The sequence below is a fragment of the Neopsephotus bourkii genome, unplaced genomic scaffold (genome assembly GCF_033783945.1).
Source record: "Neopsephotus bourkii isolate Nb327-2 ecotype Australia unplaced genomic scaffold, CSIRO-AGI_Nbou_v1 NB_882, whole genome shotgun sequence".
Lineage (NCBI taxonomy): Eukaryota > Metazoa > Chordata > Aves > Psittaciformes > Psittacidae > Neopsephotus > Neopsephotus bourkii.
In genome coordinates, this window is record NW_026901376.1 from 1096550 (window position 1) to 1115783 (window position 19234).

Sequence of the window (19234 nt, forward strand, 5' to 3'; positions counted from 1 at the left end):
AGGGCCGGCCCGTTGCCTCTCCTTGAGCCCGCACAGCCCCAGCGAGCTGCGCTGCCGCCTCCCCAGGGACGTTACCCTGAGGCGCTGTCACCGGCCGGAGCCCACCCCGGCACCGTGACCGCAAGCGCAGCCCCGTCCGGGCTGTTCCCCGCCCTCTCCGCCCGCGCTGACAGGCGGGCGCTGCGGAGGAAGGGGAGGGCGGCGGCGGGCTGCGGCCTCACATGACTGCTGCCGCGATGGACGGCGAGCCACCGGCGGGCACGGCGGGCGCAGGTACGGGGCTGGGGAGTGGGGGGGTGCCGCCCGCTCACAGCTCCGGCACTGCCGCGGTGCCTCCGGCCGGGACGCGGGCAGGGTGAGGGGGTCCCCGGGAGGGGCCGGCGCCGCTCCCCGCGCCAAAACCTGAGGTAAAAAGGCGCCGCTTTGCCCCGCTCCCCACTGGGGCGGTGGGGGCCGGGCCCGGCCCGCAGTGAGGTTACCCCGCAGCCAGGCCGCGGCGGTGCCCGGGTCGCGGTGTGTTCCTCTCTCCTTGTGAGGGTGAATTAAGGGGGAGCCCTCCCGGGAGTGAGGGTCTGCAGCTGTGGGTCGGCTTCCCGGGAGCTTCAACCGGGGTTGACGGCGGGGACGGGCATGCGGCTGAGGCGTCCGAGGGCGCTGACATGGCCTCGAAGGAGAAAGTTGGTGCCAGCGCTTATGAAATGAGCAATGGAGGGGGGTCGTGGGTGAATGAAGAAGATAACGTGCTCGGTTTGTAACAGTTAAACCGAGGAAAGCTTTTAGTGGGGAACAGGGTGATAACAGTTCTCTAAAGTTGTTTTAAAGTGGCTGAAGTTCCATACTGGCAATTCCTGCTCTGTGCACAGCAGTTTTTTCCCTCTATTTGGAAAGAAAAACCAGTAGAGGTTACAAGTGGGTAAGCTTTATGCAAGGAAAAATAGTGATTGGATTATATTCAGAGCCCAGTGTGTGTGTGTGTTTTTGATAGGCCTGTGATGCGCCTGATGAGATAATGCTTTATAAATAAATTATTTTGGAATATTTCTGTCCAGGACTGATATAAGATATTGAACAGCAGCCTTTGGGGAAAAAATGTCCTACTGTACCAAAGAGAGAGCTTGTTCAGGTATGTCTGTTATGGATTTACCATCTGCTTCAGGAGCCTGATAGAGATAAACCAGCTGACTCTGAGTATTCTTGATCTGATTAACTTCTGCACTGGTGATGGTGCTTCTGTCTGATCTACTCACCTTATCTAGAAAGCTTTCTTTGACCAAGATGCTATCGTGAATGCTGAGAGAAGGTATCTGATGATCTTAGCGAAAGAAAAATAACTCTGTGAAAGCCAGAACCTTTTTATTTCTGTCGTCATGGTGAGGGTTCAGCGATGTTGGAAGTTTCACACCCGTAGGTAACTGGTTTTGCTCCCATTTGAGCCTGGTTTGAAGTGATTGCAGGGAGCTAATCCAGGTGTGTTGGCTGGGAAGAGAGGTCTCTCATTTTCTTCTAATGGTAACTGTGTGCAGCCTGTAGGAGGACTTGGTGGGGAGGGCTGTACCCATTACAGACAGTAGAAATCGCACATAACCGCTCCGAGTTCCTTTGCAGTCTTCAAGCTTTAGTGCAGGTTGATGGAGAGAAATTTATTAGTTACACATGTGGAGCTGGTACAGAAACAGAGAAGCTTTGACTGCTTTTCAACACTATTTGAGATGTGAATGAGCTTGTTCTAGCTATAAAATGTGTGAAAAGACCATTGGGAGACTGTCGTGTGGGGGGTGGCACACAGTTTTAATGCTTAGATGCCAAGATCCAAGTTGTTCCCCAATGCAATTAAGAGGGTGAGAAATGTGCCAGGAAGATGAGAAGCAAACCAAGAAGATAAACAGTTTCTTCTGATGGGATTTTCTTGACGAGTTTAAAGAAGGATGATGATGGAAACTTGGCGGTTTTGTAGTTAAGCCAAAATGCCCTTGTAAAAGTTTCCTGGAGTACAGTGCCTTGTGTCATTGCTTGTTGGGTTACTTTTTTGGATGTGAATTTTTACACTTCCAGCCTTTTTGTTTGAGCTGGGTGTGAAAAATGATAGTTTAGGAATCTTCTTTTGTGAGCTAGGAAACTGCCCTAGCAAGGGGTTGATGTTTTGTCTCTGTAGCCTTTGGGAACATTCCTTGACCAATTTTTTCCTCCCCTAATCCTGTTACTCTTCAATATGTGTAGCTCCATCTCAGTTTATTGTAAGTTTGGGACTATGGCTCCATGCTGTCTTGTGAATGGACTGTGTTCCTTGTATTCGCACACTTGGGAAATCACTTAATGATCTAATGGCCTAGTTAAAACAACAGGCTACTACGTTAAAGCTAGTTCTTGTTCTGTCACACAGATTTCTTGTTGGAGGGTTTTTTTTTTTCCTGCTGTAGTAGTGATTGTGTTACTTTGAGAACCAGTTAAAGGTCTACAGCTGTAGGGGAATGCAGAAATGCCAAGTGCTTTTAAATCATTATTAAACAAAGCTTAGATAACCTCACCTACTTTTGAGTTGTGCTGTTACTTCTCTGCTTCATCATGAAATGCACCAAGTGCAAGTGCTGAGTAGCAGTCTTAAACTGAGTTGGAAAAAAACCCAAATAACAAAACAAAACCAAAACCTCAAACAGGCACTAGAAAACCCCAGCACCTCAAAAACAAAGGGAAAAAAGCTCAACCAAAAGAAAAAACCCCAACCCAAAACCCCCAGAGCAGCAAGCACAGGATGCATATTTGACATGCGCAGTGAGAAAGCTGTGGTGGTGTTGGCTTCTTGTGTTGTTTTTGAAGGAGAAACCCCAAATGTTAGAGCCTGTTTTCCATCATCTAATTTTATGATAGTGTATATATCTTATGAACTTGTTTTGGCATTGGATATCTTGTGTTTGCAAGTGAATTGTTGGGAGAAGGAAGGACGCTATTGTACCATCTTATAGTTAGAATGAAGCTAAATATGATTGCTTGTACCTAGTGATAAACATGGACTTTTTTGCCACGTTGGACATAGATCAGTTAACTTTATTAGATAAAATAGACTGATTCCTTTGCATTGCTTGTCTCAAAATAAGAGTTGCGTGGGTTTAAATTCCTTAAAACACCAAACAAGTCACATACAGTTGTCTCGAAAGATATATAAAGCTTTTAAAGGGAAGAAAGTTTTGTTTGCCCTTTTTTTTTTGGGGGGGGGGGGGAACTTCTCTTTTTCTTTGCTTGTTTTTAGGGGATTTCAAATCATGTAAGCATTAAAAGGAAAGGAGTCTTATTTGAAGTTGTTGTTGAAATCCGCATCAGCTTTCAGATACGTTGATGTGGACACTGAATTCTGGAATTATGGAACAGTATGTTTGGCATGATAAGGGGGAAGAGCATTTCCATTATTCCCGAGGCTTTTCATGAGAAGACAGAAAGGAAGGGGAAATGCTGATGAATGATATATTTACATTGCTGCTTTAGTATTCCTGGCTTAGGAGTCTGCAGTGGAGCCCTCATTTTTTGCTAGGGAGAAATCCGAGGTATCTGTATACAAAGCCAGCCAGTTCTCACATTCCGCTCTGTTTCCTGTGAGCTGGATCACCTCTGCTCCACATGGCCGTGGCCTGTGAGGATGGAGAATAAGCCTTAGCTGTTTTTCTTTAAGGCTTTGCTTCCGTTCAGACTCTTTTCTCCTTATAGAGAATCTCCTATTAATGTAGTAAGTAATTCTATGGTACCCTCTACTTAAGTGTGTCTAATAAATTTAGCTGATTAGCACCCTGGTGTGATAGAGTTGTTAGCATCTGTCTGTAAATGGAGATGAGGCTTCCAAGTTCAGTTGACAGAACTTAAATAGGGAAGGGAGGTCTGTGTTGTGATTTACCACCTATGCTTTTATCCCTCACATTGCCCTTCTCTGCTCTGTGCTTGCTCACATGTAAAACCTCTGTGCAGCTCACCAGGCACTTGAAATTCTACTTTGGGTTTCATAAATGTATGATCTTAGAAATGTTGATGGAGGAAACTGATCACTGTGGAGGGTGGTTTGGTGTCGGATTCTATGAATGGCAGTCACAAACATTGAACACCAACTAAAATGTGATATGTGTGGTATAAAGTAGCAAAGCTTTGTTTTGCTGTAGTACACTGGGTAAGTTTCTCAACCCCTCTCAGTCCAAAGGCTGCCTAACTTGTTCCCAGGGAAAAAAGCCCTAAAATAAGGAAGTATTCTGCAGTGGTTTCACAGTTGTTTTGTTTTACAACCAAACAGAACTAAGTCTGTACTTCTTTAAACTTTTATTTCTTACCTTCTTATCCTCTTCTTTGCATATGTATGCAGACATATATTCTTTTTAACTTTTATATCAAATTGTTTTCAGTTATCCCAGACCACTTCCTGGTGTTTTATTGACAACAGATTGAGAAACTGCTGTAGGGAAAGCCTAGCTTGCACAAAACAAGCTGATTTTGATTTTGTCTGCTTCCCTGAGTTCCAGGGGGCCATTCCATACCTCATTTCTGTATTCACTTGCTACTCCATGTATATAAACTTTGCAGCAGATAATGATCTGCTGAAACCAAAGGGAATGCTTTCCAAACTCGCTGTTCTCCAGCAGAGAGAGCGTGATGGGAAGCATTAAGTGTTTTGTTACAATGCATGTAAACCCTTTTACTGGTTGAACACGGGAGCTCATACCAATGAGTTCCCACTATTATCCACCATTCCTGGCCAGGGCTCCTGAGGCTGTTCCTGAATTGACTCTTTAGTAAGTAGGATGAAAATGGGCTGAAGAATAGCTTCAGTATATATTGCTCTGCAGGGTTAGTGTTAATGCTGCGATTAAGTGTTTTCTAAAACAGGTTAACAGCTGTTCCAAAGTCATCTTGTTGTGTTCTCAGACCAGTGTTTGAGGCTGCAAATTCACTCCAAGTAGCTGTCTTGGTGATATGGAACATGCTGAGATTATTAATTAAACAGTAATTATTCACCCTTGTTTGTATGGTTCTATGATTTATACGATTTCACACATTTAGACAAGGGTGAGATCTAAAGAAGCTACAGAATGTTTCAGGAAGAGCCCAATGTGTGAACTGCTGATTTAAAAAAAGGCATTTCCAGTAGGTGAGCTTTTTGAAAGGAAATTTAGACAATAACTTGATGAAAACTGGCAAAGTATTACAAGTGAAAAGAGCCACGTGAGTGAATTGTCAAAGGAATGCCTGGGTCTCTCTATGGGGCTTCATTTCAGTTTCTTACAGGGTAATGTGGCTTCAGACCATTATAATGAATCAGAGAGGCCTCACCATGGGTTTGGCTGATCATGCTGTAGGCTCCAGGACTTACAGATGAGATCCTGAAGGATTCATGGTTCATCCTATAAATCTTCTCTCCAGTGATTACCTTTTGCCACTGGGAGTTTCAGTAGTTCACCAGACAGTGCTGAGCCACGCATTAGGGAATGGTTTGTGCCATGAAAACCTGGCTTTGCTGGTTGGCCGGCAGAAAGATAGAAACAGGGAGAGTGAATCAATAGGCAGGAGTGCTGTGTTAGCACAGGTTGGCTCTGCTCTCAGGGCAATAGGTGTGCTGCAGTTTTGGCTGGCCCCTCTCTGGGGAGCTAGTTTGCAGTGGCTGCAAGTGCTTTAGCATCCCAGAGGACTGTGGAATTATGTGTGAGTGTGCGTGCACTGGAGCAACAGATCTGTCATGTCATGTTGCATTTTGCTGATGTGTCTTGAGCAATTAAACCCATGAATTACAAGGGTGTGCACCCAGAGAACCGCTGCTCTGGAAAAGTGAGGCTGTCTCCTGCTTCCCATAGTTCTTTGTGGGTGTATTTTTGACACTTACTTTTGACAGTGTGGTTCATCATACCCTGCTGCCCTGTGAAAGGTCAAATATTTTGCCTTGATGTTTGTATTCTGTATGTGCTTTCCTGTTTTCCTTTGCAGTTCAGCACCTATCTGAAAAGCGGCTGTACAGATGTATTACTGCTTTATCCAGCAGTATTCCATGTCAACACTGAATTAACTTGCATTATCTTACTACAGATTTCTGGCAGGTAGCTAGAACTTTTCAGAAGCTGCTCTGTAACCCCTGTGTAGGTGCGGTTGGTAGGTGATACGTGAGTCCATTAAAGCGGAGGTGTTAAGACTTGCTTCTCTGAGTCATGTTAACAGCAATCTGAAACCTGATGGGACACGTGGGATAAGGTCACTTGTCCTGGATTTGGTTTGGTTTCCTTAAGCTGTTTTATGGAACAAAGAATGAAGTGTCTGTTCTGAAGCTGTGTATCTAAGGAATTGGAGATTACTTGTTTTCCCCCATTTATCAGGACCTAGAGCACATGAAGAAACAGGTGGGAAATCCTTATCAGGAGGAGGTCAGGGCTTTCAAATTGTGGATGTGTTCTTATCTTCCATGAGTTAATCTCTTACAGTTGCCAGCTTTTTGAACTATGTATCAAAGCTTAAAGAAATGGTTCTTGCTTCTGTTGTGTTACTTTCTTTTTTGTGTCTCAGAATTGTAGATATGTTTAAGAAGGGGTATATCTCTTGTACAGTGGCAGGAGAGGGATGATTAATGCTGCCCAGCTTGTCTAGGTAACTATCATCAGTGGATTTAACTTGCTTTGTCAAAGAGCTTGCTCGCAGTGTCCCTCTTCAATAGACATACAGAGAGGGAGCAACCCACATTTTCCAGGCTGGAGGACAGAACTTGGATGTGGGTTGAGTGATTCTAGGGTTATATCCACCTTTTATCACTCTCTTATGTATGAAGTGGGTAGGGGAAAAGAAGTGCTTTGAAAAACAATGTAAGCTTAGTATATGGTCGCATATGGGCAGTTATGAAGTCAAGTTGAGCTAACGGACTGCAGTCAGTCATTCAGTAAGGGAGTACTCTGCATCACCATCTTTGCTGCTGCTTTGATGTAGTTTGTCCTCCAGGGCCATATTCTTAAGAGCATCTTTTTCATTTTTGCATGTATCTGGGAATCAGAATCTCTTTGTCTAAACCCATCCAGCAGTGGTTGAATTCACTGTCAAATGCTGTTTGATTTTTAGCCATGAGCAGTTGAATAAGTATGTTTGAAAGATTTTGGCAGAGATGGCTGTGGCAGAGGAGCTGTAGGTTGGTAGCTTTTAATTGGGAACCTTTTTCCCCTGCTCTTGAACTTCAGCATATTGACATAGCATATTATTGTAGTTCACACCCACTCTAGCCTATTGTCATAGGGTTTAATAAGAACTCTGTCAAATGAAGTGTCTCTTTCCTTTGTAATGACATAAAATTAATGTATTGCATTTCTGCAGCACAGTAAAATCACACATTTTCTTCCATCAGTTGTTCTAGGCAGGATCCAAAAGTGCTGAGCTAGGCTTTTGTTCCATTTTGCCAGATCCTGCTGTGGTGGGAGCTGGACAGACAGGAAATGCAGGCCTCTTAGCTGATTCACAGAACAAATTTGGCCTGTGCTGCTTCTTTTGCTTAGTAGAGATGTCTTTCTGGCTCTGTGTAATTCGTGGTGCTCCTGGGTGTTGTGAAGAGGGAGGTACCAGTGTCTTGAACGTGTGTGAAGTGGCATAGCCTCCTCAGGGAGTGGCTTGCCTGTTGCTCTGGTGGTGTTGCACCACTGTTGGGAGCAGCCAGCAAGGGCACAGAATATTTTAAGGCTACTTCTTTTCACGTTATCAGGTCTACTGGACTGTTTTTTCCTTTTTGTCTTTTAGATTTGGCAAAGCCTCCAGTAAATGAACCGAGGGAACCGGAACAGTTCCTAATGCAGGCGCCTCAGGGAAATCCACTGCTTCTTTCCCACACCCTACAAGAGCTATTGAGCAAGGATAGTGTTCAGGTGGAGCTTATACCTGAGAAGAAGGGCCTTTTTCTGAAACATGTGGAATACGAGGTTTCCAGCAAGGTAATGTGAACAAGCATTGGTCTTAGTGAGTGTGTTCTCTTAATGTCTGTGCAGTTGCTGTTGGCAAAGTCTTGATAGATGTGTTGGGTGATGATGGTTTTCAGTAGGCCAGTTGTATAAGCTTGCTTTCAATGCAGTAGTATTATGCTTTCTTGACCTGGGCTTCTGCAGTATGAAGCATCTTCTAACTGAGGTCTGGTGGATGCTCTGCTCACTTGAAACCTTGAGTTTGAAACCTCTGTGCAAAAGCAGAAGTAGAACACTGAAAACTGAATGTTTTTGTAATGGATTGATGTAGGCAACTGGGAAGGTCAAACTATTTTGAGCTAGTGAAGAAATCATTTTGGCAGTGCTAAACTGAAATCCTTTATAGGCAGAAAAGGTACTGCAAATCCTTCTGCAGAGGCCAGGCTGCTTCCAGTTTACTTGCCCTGACACTGACCTGTGGGTTTCTCTCCTGGTATAGAAGATTGAAAATGATACATTTTTTCCTATTTATAGAGCAGGCAGTGAAATAGCTCTTGTGTGTTTCTTCCAAGAAGAAATCTGTCCTTTTCAAAGCAGGCCATGGGCAATTCACATCTCACAGGCCACCAAAATGTCAGTTGTTGAGTAGTGCTCAAACTGCTTTAGTCACTTGTGCATATTTCAGTGGCACATTTGGGTCACTTGTCTGTAGTGATGTTGGGACTGTTGGTGTTTTAGAGTGACATCCCTAAGTATGTCAGAGACTTGTGTGAGGGGAAAGGGGCAGATTCATTCACAGTGGCTGCTTCCGTGGCTCTCTGGGGCTCAGTGTTTGGTTTTTGCCTGTGATTTCAGGGCACAGGACTCAGTGACTCTGGTGGTCTCTCTACAATTTAAGTTTAGGAACTCGTTATCAGTTCCTTTCAGTTGCTGTCACCTTTCCTGCAGTTGTCTCTGTAGAATGATACCTTCTCAGAAAGCAGCATAGCTTGGCCCTGAGCTTCTGCTGAGATCTGTAATGCAAATCAACATCAGATTCGAAAGCAGAGGGAGGGTCTGGGAGCTGTGTCTGTTGGGCTCCAGTTATATGCCTCATTGCCTTTTTTTTGGTAATGCACACTGCCACAGTGAGTGGTGGGTGATGTGCAATGCAAATGGAGTGAGAATAAGTATGGTGTTCTGTAGTCTTTTTTATTAGCTGCTATAATACTTGAATCTGCAGTAATAGTGTGTGGGAGTAGTGGGGTTTTCATTGTTTTTACAAGGATTCCTGCCTCTTAAATGTCTTGTTCTAGCTGCTGCTTCACTGCTTTTGGAATGAAAACCCAGTTTCTTTGGCATCTTCTGCATATCGATGTAAGAAATAGAGAGTGAAGGACTAAGCTTTTAAAGGAACTTTCAGTCTTGTTTATAGATCTAACATCAGTGAGAGGCCTCTTGTGAGGTTCACTTAAAGCATCAGTCATTTGGGCTGATACTTAGTGTGATCTAGGACTGTTCTGCCACCTTTGGATTTGAAAGTGATTTAGAGCCCTTTCCGAAGTTGGAACTCGAGGACTTGCAGTACTTCAAGAACTCTCTAGAGCACTTTAAAAGTGTCAGCATTGTTTCTAAATGTTCTGTGTAATTTGGAAGACCAGGCAGCCTGAGGGAGCAATGGCATGGAATCACAGCAGATTTAGGGATATTTGTGATTTCTGGGTAAACTTCTTCCTTCATGGTCTCTTTCATCTTGTGCATGAATGAAATCTGACTTGTGTTTTTTAACTGAAAATCTTACTGTCAAAAGGACTTTATGTGGGGGGTCAGGCTGGACACCAGGTGCCCACCAAAGCTGCTGTACCTCTTCCCTCTGCTGGACAGGAGAATGTAAATAGAATGAAAGGCTCATGGGTTGAGAGGAGGACAGGGAGAGATCACCCACCAGTTACTGTTACAGGCAAAACAGTCTCGACTTAAGGAGATTAGTGTCATTTATTAGCAATCAAATGAGAGAGGGTAATGGGAAATAAAGCTAAATCTGAAAACACCTTCCCTCCACCCTTTCCTTCTTCCCAGGGTTACCTTTACTCCAGATTTTTTCTGTCTACTCCCCCTGTGTTCATGACATTGTCTCTGTTGCTCCTTCCTCCACAGGGAGGGCTCCTCACACTCTTGCCCTGCTCCAGCGTGATCTCCCTCCATAGGAGACAGTTCTCCTCCATAAACTCCTCCAACCTGAGTCCTTCCCATGGGCTGCAGTTCTCACTGCTCCAGAGTGGGCCCCCTGTGGGATCACAGCTCTTGCAGCAAACCTGGTCCAGCATGGGCTTCTCTCTCCATGAAGCCAGGAGTCCTGCCAGGAGCCTGCTGTAGTGTGGTCTTCCCATGTAGTCATAGCCTCCTTTGGTCACCCCCCTGGCTCCACTGTAGAGTCCTCCATAGGCTGCAGGGGGATATCTGCTCCACTGTGGAGCTCCGTGGGCTGCAGGGGCACAGCCTGCCTCTCCATGGTGGGTACCACAGGCTGCAGGGAGTGAATCTCTGCTCCAGTTCCTGGAGCACCTCCTCCCCTTCTTCCTTACTGACCTTGGTGTCTGCAGAGCTGTTTGTCTCGCGTATTTTCACACATCTTTCCATTGTTCAGCATCTCTTTTCCCCCCTTAAACGCGTTATCCCAGAAGTGCTTCTTCTGTTGGTGATGGATGGTCTCAGCCCTGGTAGGTCTGTCTTGGAACTGGCTGCATTGGTGCTGTTGGACATGGGAAGCTTCTGGGGGCTTCTGTGACCCCTACTACCAAAATCTTGCCATGCAAACCCTATACACTGCAGTTAGAAGAATGCCTTCTCTGTTCATAACTGAAAGGTGGCTGCCTTTGGAGTCTTCTCCCTCTTTCCTACCACAGCAACTCTAAAGAGAAGAAATGTTCTGGAGTCTCTGGAGTGTGATTTCCTTCTTCCCTTTGTTTTCAGTGCAGCTGATAGCGAAAAAAACCAAAACCATATGGAAATGATTGTCCTGTCTGTTTATTGATTTATTCTCCCCATTTTCTTACTTGCAGAGATTCAAATGCTCAGTCTACAGGCGATACAATGACTTTGTGGTGTTCCATGAGATGCTGCTGCAGAAGTTCCCGTATCGGATGGTGCCGGCACTTCCACCAAAGAGGATGCTGGGAGGTAAATCTAGGTCTCTCTTTTGACTGGAGGGGTCATGGTGCCAGTGTGAGCAAGGTGATACTGTAGAAAATATAGGTTTAAAAGTCTTTGCTTCTGCTTGGCTCAGAAAACAACTTAGAGGTTGTAATACACAACTCTGAAGTGTGAATTATTGCTGTCCTAGAAATCCCCTAATTCTTTACTGTGAGGGTTGTGAGACACTGGCACAGGGTGACCAGAGAAGCTGTGGCTGCCCCATCCCTGGCAGTGTTCAAGGCCAGGTTGGACGGGGCTTGGAGCAACCTGCTCTAGTGGAAGATGTTCCTACCTGTGGCAGGGGGTTGGAACTGGAGGAGCTTTAAGGTCCCTTCCAACCCAAGCCACTCTGTGATTCTAAGAGCTGCTTAGTATAACCAGAGGCTAAAAGCTGAGACTGGAATCAGCTTGTCAGTTAACTTGAGTATATTTTACCTGTTAGAATAGAAACCAAAAAAGGATTCAAAGACTGAAAGCCTATCAAAGCTCCTTCAGGCCCTTTTTTCACTAATCTGGAATATTGGCACTGGTTTTAAACTTTATGATTTCAGATGTTGCATAACTATATAAAATCCTATCTTTTTTTATATTTTATCTGTGAAAGGATAAGCTTTTCACTGCCTTGTTTCCTGCCCATGCTGCTAAGCTTACTGTGTTTCACTCTATCATTTATTTCAGTCAAGGAGTCAGTATACTGCTATAGTAAAGAGGAATTGATAAACAGTGAGTACAGCAGGTGGATAGTGAACTGGAACAAAGCAAAATAATAGTGGTGGAAAGCTTCAGTGGCCATAGATTCTCATGATGGGATGTAAATTGTGAAGCCCTTTCTTTTGGGGTTGCAAAAACCCCTCTGTTGAATTTGACCTGGTTCAGTGTTCTCAGCCAGAATTTCCACTTCATGCAGTACCTGTAAGTGAGGTGACCTTCTCTGATTAATCTCAGCATGCTTGAAAGAAACCTCCAATATATATCATTTGTCAGTCACTGTTATTTCCTTGTGTTCCTTGGGTGTTGATATCTCTGTGCACTCACCAGTGAATTGCCTCTCACAGATATATGTTCAAGAAAAAACTGATAGGATTAGTTCCCAATCTGTGCTAGGAATAGAGTCCAAAACTGTGATGATTGCCTTTAGCCCAGTGCCTCTGCATGTAGAAAAGCTGTGCAAGTGGTCTTAGCAGAAACTACAAACAGGAAAAAGGAAATGGAATGGGTCATGCCTCTTTCTGAGTAGGTTAATGGGCTGACAAATGGAATTGCAGGACACAGGATTTGATGGATTAGCATTGATGTGTGACTCCTGCAACCTCCTTCATCCCAGGGTGTGTGGGCAAAGCTGTGTTCTTCTTATAGTTAGTCTGCTCCTCTGCTAAGTTATGCTCTTATTTTCATGATGGTCTATTTTCATCCATGTGTCAGATGAATAAAGATTGTTCCTCTGCTCATTTTGGAGGATTGCAGCAAACTGAGGCAGGTCATGTAGGAAGTGTGTCGATGACTTCAGAAATCTGCACGTAGGCTAAAACATGAACAAAGCAAAATCAAGATCTGCATCTCTAATGACAGAAAAATACATTTGATGGGTGACACTGTACTAAGGATCATTATAGAGAGTCCATGCAGCCAGCAAACCCTCAACTTAAAACTGAGGCTGTTATGAGTGTTGTTATGGATAAGAGCATTCCTTTAATTTCATTCTGTGCTGCTTTACCTTCCTTCAGTTTTATTTTAGTTTAAATTTTCATCTTCCTGAAAAGCTCCAGGAGCTCTGATTTACTGCCTCACTGCAGTATTGCCAGAGTGAAATTCTTCCTGTTTCAGGAAGGCAAGTGGAACTTCTTTAGCTTGACAAGTAAGGACTTTGGATGGATGTACTGCAGATTGCTGTGCAGGTCTTCCAGAGTAGTCTTTGACATCTTCAAGATCTTTACTGATCTTTAACAGTCATCTCTGAGTGAAAAGTTGAGTGCTAATCTTGAACAAGCAACTTTAAAACCAACCAACCCTTTCCTTTCTCCCCCAAACCTTTATTCTCCCTCTAGCCCCAAAATGCTTAACAGTGTGGAGGTGGGGCAGGTGAAGGAACAGCACACTGAAGCTAGTTCTTCAAAACAGTGAGCAAACTCCCCACAATTATTTATGGGATGATCAGTTTGCAAGTGGCAGTGATCTTGGCAGTACTTTGTGCTGTGTTTTCTTGGAGCCCCAGACACACTGAGATCCCCTCTGGGGACCACCTGTACAACTGATTCAGAGGAAGAAGAATCTTTGTATGCCCAGGTGTCAGGCCTTAGACTCGATTGTTTATCCTGCTTACCTGACCCACCCAGGGGAAATAAGCACATGTAGGTACATGCTGGGTTTCAGTGCGATGTAAAGAACCACTTGAAGGACTATTTGTTATGATGGTCAATCCAAAAGATCTGTTGTAGGGAGCTGACACATAAGTAGATAAGTAGGTCCAGAGCCTTGGGTGACATGGTCTAGTGTGAGGTGTCCCTGTCCATGGCAGGGGGGTGGAACCAGATGATCTTAAGGTCCTTTCCAACCCTAACTATTCTATGATTCTAAGTGACCATTCTTTGGGTCCCTTGCATTGCTATTGAGCAAGGGTTATAAGTACAAGGAAATTACTGGGCTGAGTGTTTTTTCTCTTCCTGAGCAGCTGTACCCTGTGGTGCATTAATTGAAATGTAATGTTCTTCCTGTAGCTGATCGTGAGTTCATAGAATCGAGGAGGAGAGCGCTGAAGCGGTTCATAAACCTGGTGGCTCGACATCCCCCTTTCTCAGAAGATGTGCTCTTGAAGCTCTTTCTGTCCTTCAGTGGCTCAGTGAGTACTTGTTAGCAGTGGTCTTGAGTTTGCATATCTTCCTGTAACTGCTTCACTGGGCAGAGCTCAGAATTGCTTTTGACCTACACATTGTTGCTCCCTGTGATGAGAAGAATTTTCTCTCAATAGGTATTTCTGCAGTTGCAAGTAGAAGGTAATTTCCCTCAATAGCAGGCATACAGCTTTCTGAAAATAACTGTTCTTAGGGGAATACATATTATGTGTGTCCTTAAACCTAACCTGGGTAAAGCTGTATCTGCTAAGTTGTGCCTTTTACTATTGCAGTATATCTGAGACTTGTGTGAACTTCTTGTACATTACTTAGTTCTTCCATACTCATTTATTTTCTGTATCTTCTGCAGGATGTACAGAATAAGCTAAGAGAGTTGGTCCAGGGAGTAGGAGATGAATTTATGACCTGCAGATTAGCTACCCAGGCCAAGGTATGTATAGGAATTTCTTGCAATGTATTATTTTGGCTTAAATGACTCTCTTCTCCAGGTGGATCAGATATGGTATTTATTGAGTCATGGAGATCTCAGGTAGGAGAGAGTTGTTTCCAAATTTTGAAGTACTTCTAAGCTTGTAATTTATCAAAAAGGTCAAATAAATAGTTGACTCTTAAGGACCTGATATTTGTAGCAAAGTGCTGGTTCATGAATATGATAAAGATTAAACAGTGAGTCCTGCTCAGAACATGTTTCTCTGTAATTGTACTTGCATAACAAACTAATACACATACTGCACAATTTAAAACCTAATACATAGTTTGACATCTTCTCCACGTGTTCATGCCCTCATTCTGTTGCCTTCTCCCTCTGTGTAATTTGGAGTGCTACAGAGAAGTTAGAGGTAAGTTTTCCTTATATCTGTTTAGTGCAGTGATTAGTGCTATAGCAAGTTTTAACTATACATTCCCTGTGTCGATTGAGCAATTTTAAAGCAAGTTGTTGTTCAGGTTCCTGCAATGCTAGCAGAAGGTTTTGCAACTAGAGCTTAATTCAGTGATACACAGGTCAAAAAGAGCTGAACTTTCAGCATGCTGGCAGTTACCAGCAGTGTCAGAGCAGAACCTGTGAGCTTGAAACCTCACAAACCCCATTTTGTCTGCGTAGCAGAACTGCAGGTTTTGGCCAGCTCCATCTACACCCAGTATTTGAATCTCTTTGTGCCTCTGAAAATCGGGGGATTTTGGATGACATCTGATTTGGATGCTTAAATTGTGAAGCTAATCTCTTCAGGGCTATTACAGCCCGGTACAAGAGCGCGAGCACAAGAGGGAAACCTGTCTCTATCTGCTGTGTGGTGTGCCCACAATTAATGTATGTGATTGTGCCTCCAGTTTGTCCTGGAGTAATCTCTCTTGCGCTTTTCCAGGACTTCCTCCCCGCTGACATCCAGGCTCAGTTTGCTGCCAGCAGGGAGCTCATCAGAAATATTTATAATAGCTTCTATAAGCTGCGGGACCGGGCGGAGAGGATAGCTTCTCGAGCCATTGATAATGCCTCAGATCTTCTCATCTTTGGAAAGGAGCTAAGGTAGGCTGGAGGAAGAGGATTTGCTTATGTGAATCATTCTAGTGTTGTTTCAGAGCTCAGCTTTTGTAAGGTTTACCTGCAAATGGTCTGGTAAGAATGGGTATTTCAGTGCTGCAGGTCATTATTATTTTCCTACTGTAAAAGAAGAAAGTAGACGCTTTTCACTAAGAATCAACTAAGTTGGAAAAGACCTTTTAAGTCCAACCATTACCTCAGGACTACCAAAACCACAATTAAAGCATATCGCTGAGGGCCTTTTCTACACGGTTTGTGAACACTTCCAGGGATGGTGGTTCCATCACTGCCCTGGGCAGCCTGTTCCAATGCCTGAGAACCCTCTCTGTGAAGAAATTGTTCCTAATATCCAATCTGAACCTCCCCTGGCACAGTTCGAGGCCGTTTGTGCTAAGGTTGCATTCCACAAAGCAAAAGGAAAGAAAATGCAAATGCTTTGACATACAGGTACTGGTTTTATTGCCTCTTCCCCCAGTATATACACAGCTTTGCATTTGTGATTGTGCAGTAGTAGCTTAGTACAGCAAACTAAACAGATTTGAACCACTGAACTCTGCAAATAAGTGTATCTACTTAGTGGAATTTGTCTCCTAGAGTTGAACACTCCTTATCTCCTCTTAGTGCTTTGGGCTCAGACACTACGCCGCTTCCTTCCTGGGCTGCTTTGAATAACAGCACATGGGGGACTCTGAAACAAGCCTTGAAGGGTCTGTCTGTTGAGTTTGCACTTCTGGCAGATAAGGCTGTGCAGCAGGTGAGTTCTTGTATTTTTCCTTTTCTATGAAGGCAGTGCATTGCTGCCTATAGTTTCAACTTGAATCATGAGTTCTGTGGACATAGGCACTTACAGAGTTAAGAGGGAGACTGTAGTCCAAACTCCATCCTCAGCCACCAGGCAGCTTGTTCAAGCTTGAATGAAAAAGCTGGACTGTGTTTAAATGGGAAAAAATACAATGGGCAAGGGAAGGAATAGAAAAGCTGCTTTCTTTTGTATTTTCAAATGGTTACTGGACAATCAAGTTGTACTATTACACTGAGCTGTCTAAAAAGCATTCTTGTCATATTAATCTGATACAGAGAATCCAGAAGAATTTAGCTCTGAATCCCATTTTGACATTCAGGTACTTAAACATCACATGAGAGTCATTCAGACAAAAGCATCATATTGCTGTAAGTGTGCACTGTGGTAATGACTGTCAGGATAACATGAGAACATGACAGTCTGGGAAGGATAAGTGATAGTTTTATCTTCCCTTCTCTTCATCTCATTGTGTTAAGATACTCAGCATGCTTTTATAGAGCAGTTAACCCAGGTGTTTTTCTCCAGAGAGCTCTATTGATACAGGAGGAAAAGACAGTGTTTGGTAAAGTAAAAAAACAAGTAGTGAAATTTGGCTTGGTGTCTCATCTCTGCCTTCTGATGCATGAACTAGTATGGGGAACATGCAGGTATTTATAGCTTTAATGGATCAGTTACCTTGTGGGAAGGGAAGATGAAAGATTGGAGGAATCTGCAAGAGCAAGAAATTCCAGGCAGAGAGCTGAAAGGAGTGACACAGGACTGTGAAACTAACTCCTGTTACAATGATCAGTCAATTGGAAAAGCTGTGCCTGCTCCAGTCAGATCTTTGTTCTGCATAGCAGAGACGAAACACTCAAGTGCCATCTGAAAGGGCTTTGATGTGGTTGTGTAAGCATTGATGTGCCCTCGAGAATGCAGTGGAGGGCCTGCGTGCTGTAAGGGCGTGAAGAGCTGCGATGTTGCTGCTTGCCAGGCTCACATAAAATGTGCTTTTTCCTTGTTTTCTAGGGTAAACAGGAAGAGAATGATGTGGTGGAGAAGCTGAACCTTTTCCTGGACTTACTCCAGTCCTACAAAGTGAGCTCTGCTGTTCTTGTGCCAGTGAGAAAGTTGTTTAGAGCAAGCTTGTGCTCTTTAGAGGGTGTAACGCCAACTGGACGGAAAACCATTTGGGAGGCCAGTTCAGAGGCAAACTGGGCATCTGAAAGAGGGAGTGGCTGTTGGCCGTAGCCTTATGGATCAGCTCATCTGGTGATGAGAACTTGCCAAACAGCAAACCCTGCAAGGAATTGAAAACTACAACTGCTTGAAACTATGCAGATCAGCGACCTTCTTTCCAGATTTGGCTGCTTTTGGGTCAAAGCAGCAAATTGAACTACTACTGCGTTGGTCATGGAGACATAAATTCAGTTACAAATGAGTTTTTGTTAATACTCATCTTTCAGTCAAAGACACTTCTTTTTCTTAGAAGCATCTACTGACGTGGGATGTGGCAGCCTCTCCTGACATTCCCAGGTCTGAACTGGAATAGAAGGACACTGGCAAGCTCTTGTCACAGTTAGTTGCCAGCACTTAATATTGAGAAGGGCATGAAAGATGAGAGGACTGATAAGATCTAAAATGCTCCAGATTGCCTCTTAAGCTCACTGCTCTCCAGGCAGCTTTGGTTCTTGGATTCTTAGCTGACAACATCTTTTTGACCCTCTTGAAAAACAAAGAAACACAAATCTGCATAGGAATCACATAAAGCATCAGTATGTTTGTGTTCTGCTTGGCTTGCCTGCTTGCTGTCTCTTAGCTTCCACTAAGTACCTGTTTTTCCTTTTTCTTGTACAGGACCTGTGTGAAAGACATGAGAAGGGGGTATTGCACAAGCACCAGCGAGCACTGCATAAGTACAGCATGATGAAGAAGCAGATGATGAGTGCCACTGTGCAGAACAAAGAACCCGAATCGGTAGAGCAATTGGAGTCTCGGATTGTGGAGGTAGGGCAGAAACCTGGGAGAGCAAAGGGTTGTACTGAGCTCCTGTAATGGTGCTGCTCTGTGCCCAGTCACATTTGCAGAAAGCCATTAGACAGAAGGGGTAACCTGTACTTTGGGTAATTTGAGCTACCTGCTGTGCTACGTGGAAACACCTTTGTTTTCCTCAATGCTTATGGCTGGCTCTTTGGTAACATGTTATTTGCAGGAGCTCTGGAAAGTCTGCATGATGGAAAATACTGTTTGTATCCTAGAATCACAGAATGGTTTGGGTTGGAAAGGACCTTAAGATAACTGATTCCAACCCCCTGCCATGGGCAGGGACACCTCACACCAGACCATGTCACCCAGGACTCTGTCCAACCTGGCCTTGAACACTGCCAGGGATGGAGCATTTACCGCTTCTTTGAATAGCCTGTGCCAGTGCCTCACCACCCTCACAGTGAAGAACTTCTTCCTTATATCTAACATGAACTTCCCCTGTTTAAGTTTAAACTCATCACCCCTTGTCCTATCATTACAGTCCCTTCCAGCATCCTTGTAGGCCCCCTTCATATACTGGGAGGCTTCTATGAGGTCTTATCAAATGGGTCTAGGAACTCCTTTTTTAGGTTTTTGGTATGTGTTTGAAATCCTAGTATGATGAGGAATGCTGTACTCTCCTGCTGCATGTGAACCTCCTTGGCCTCTTCCTGGCAATGTATTTCACAGAGTTCCTCTCTTTCAGCAAGAAAATGCTATCCTAACCATGGAGCTGCGGAATTACTTCTCTCTGTATTGCCTGCATCAGGAGACACAGCTCATCCACATCTATCTGCCTCTCACATCTCACATTTTGGGGGCCTTTGTCAACTCCCAGATCCAGGGTCACAAAGAGGTGAGCTCTTCTGGACTGTCTTTCTTTTCCCAAAAGATGAGTGAGGATTTGAATGCATTTATTTTCACTTGTGGGCCTTCCTGCTCTCATCATCTGCCCAGCTGGGCTCTTTCATAACTCCTT

The 19234-nt window shown here is 44.1% G+C and overlaps 1 protein-coding gene across 5 annotated transcripts in view; it reads left to right on the top strand.

Moving 5' to 3' along the window:
* The window catches only part of SNX8 (sorting nexin 8), a 28901-nt gene that overhangs the window by 4364 nt on the left and 5303 nt on the right, over positions 1-19234 (top strand). Inside the window, exons 1-11 of one of the 5 annotated variants that reach the window (XM_061356990.1) lie at positions 140-273; positions 1050-1123; positions 7729-7919; positions 10928-11045; positions 13775-13896; positions 14259-14339; positions 15274-15434; positions 16071-16203; positions 17260-17328; positions 18088-18237; positions 18962-19111. In XM_061356990.1, coding sequence (XP_061212974.1) covers positions 1090-1123; positions 7729-7919; positions 10928-11045; positions 13775-13896; positions 14259-14339; positions 15274-15434; positions 16071-16203; positions 17260-17328; positions 18088-18237; positions 18962-19111 — 1209 coding nt within the window. In that variant the 5' untranslated portion in view covers positions 140-273; positions 1050-1089. Of the gene's footprint in view, positions 1-139; positions 274-1049; positions 1124-1182; positions 1409-5245; positions 5794-7728; positions 7920-10927; positions 11046-13774; positions 13897-14258; positions 14340-15273; positions 15435-16070; positions 16204-17259; positions 17329-18087; positions 18238-18961; positions 19112-19234 lie in introns of those variants that run through there. The other 4 variants (XM_061356989.1, XM_061356992.1, XM_061356993.1 and 1 more) reach the window with 4 other exon arrangements.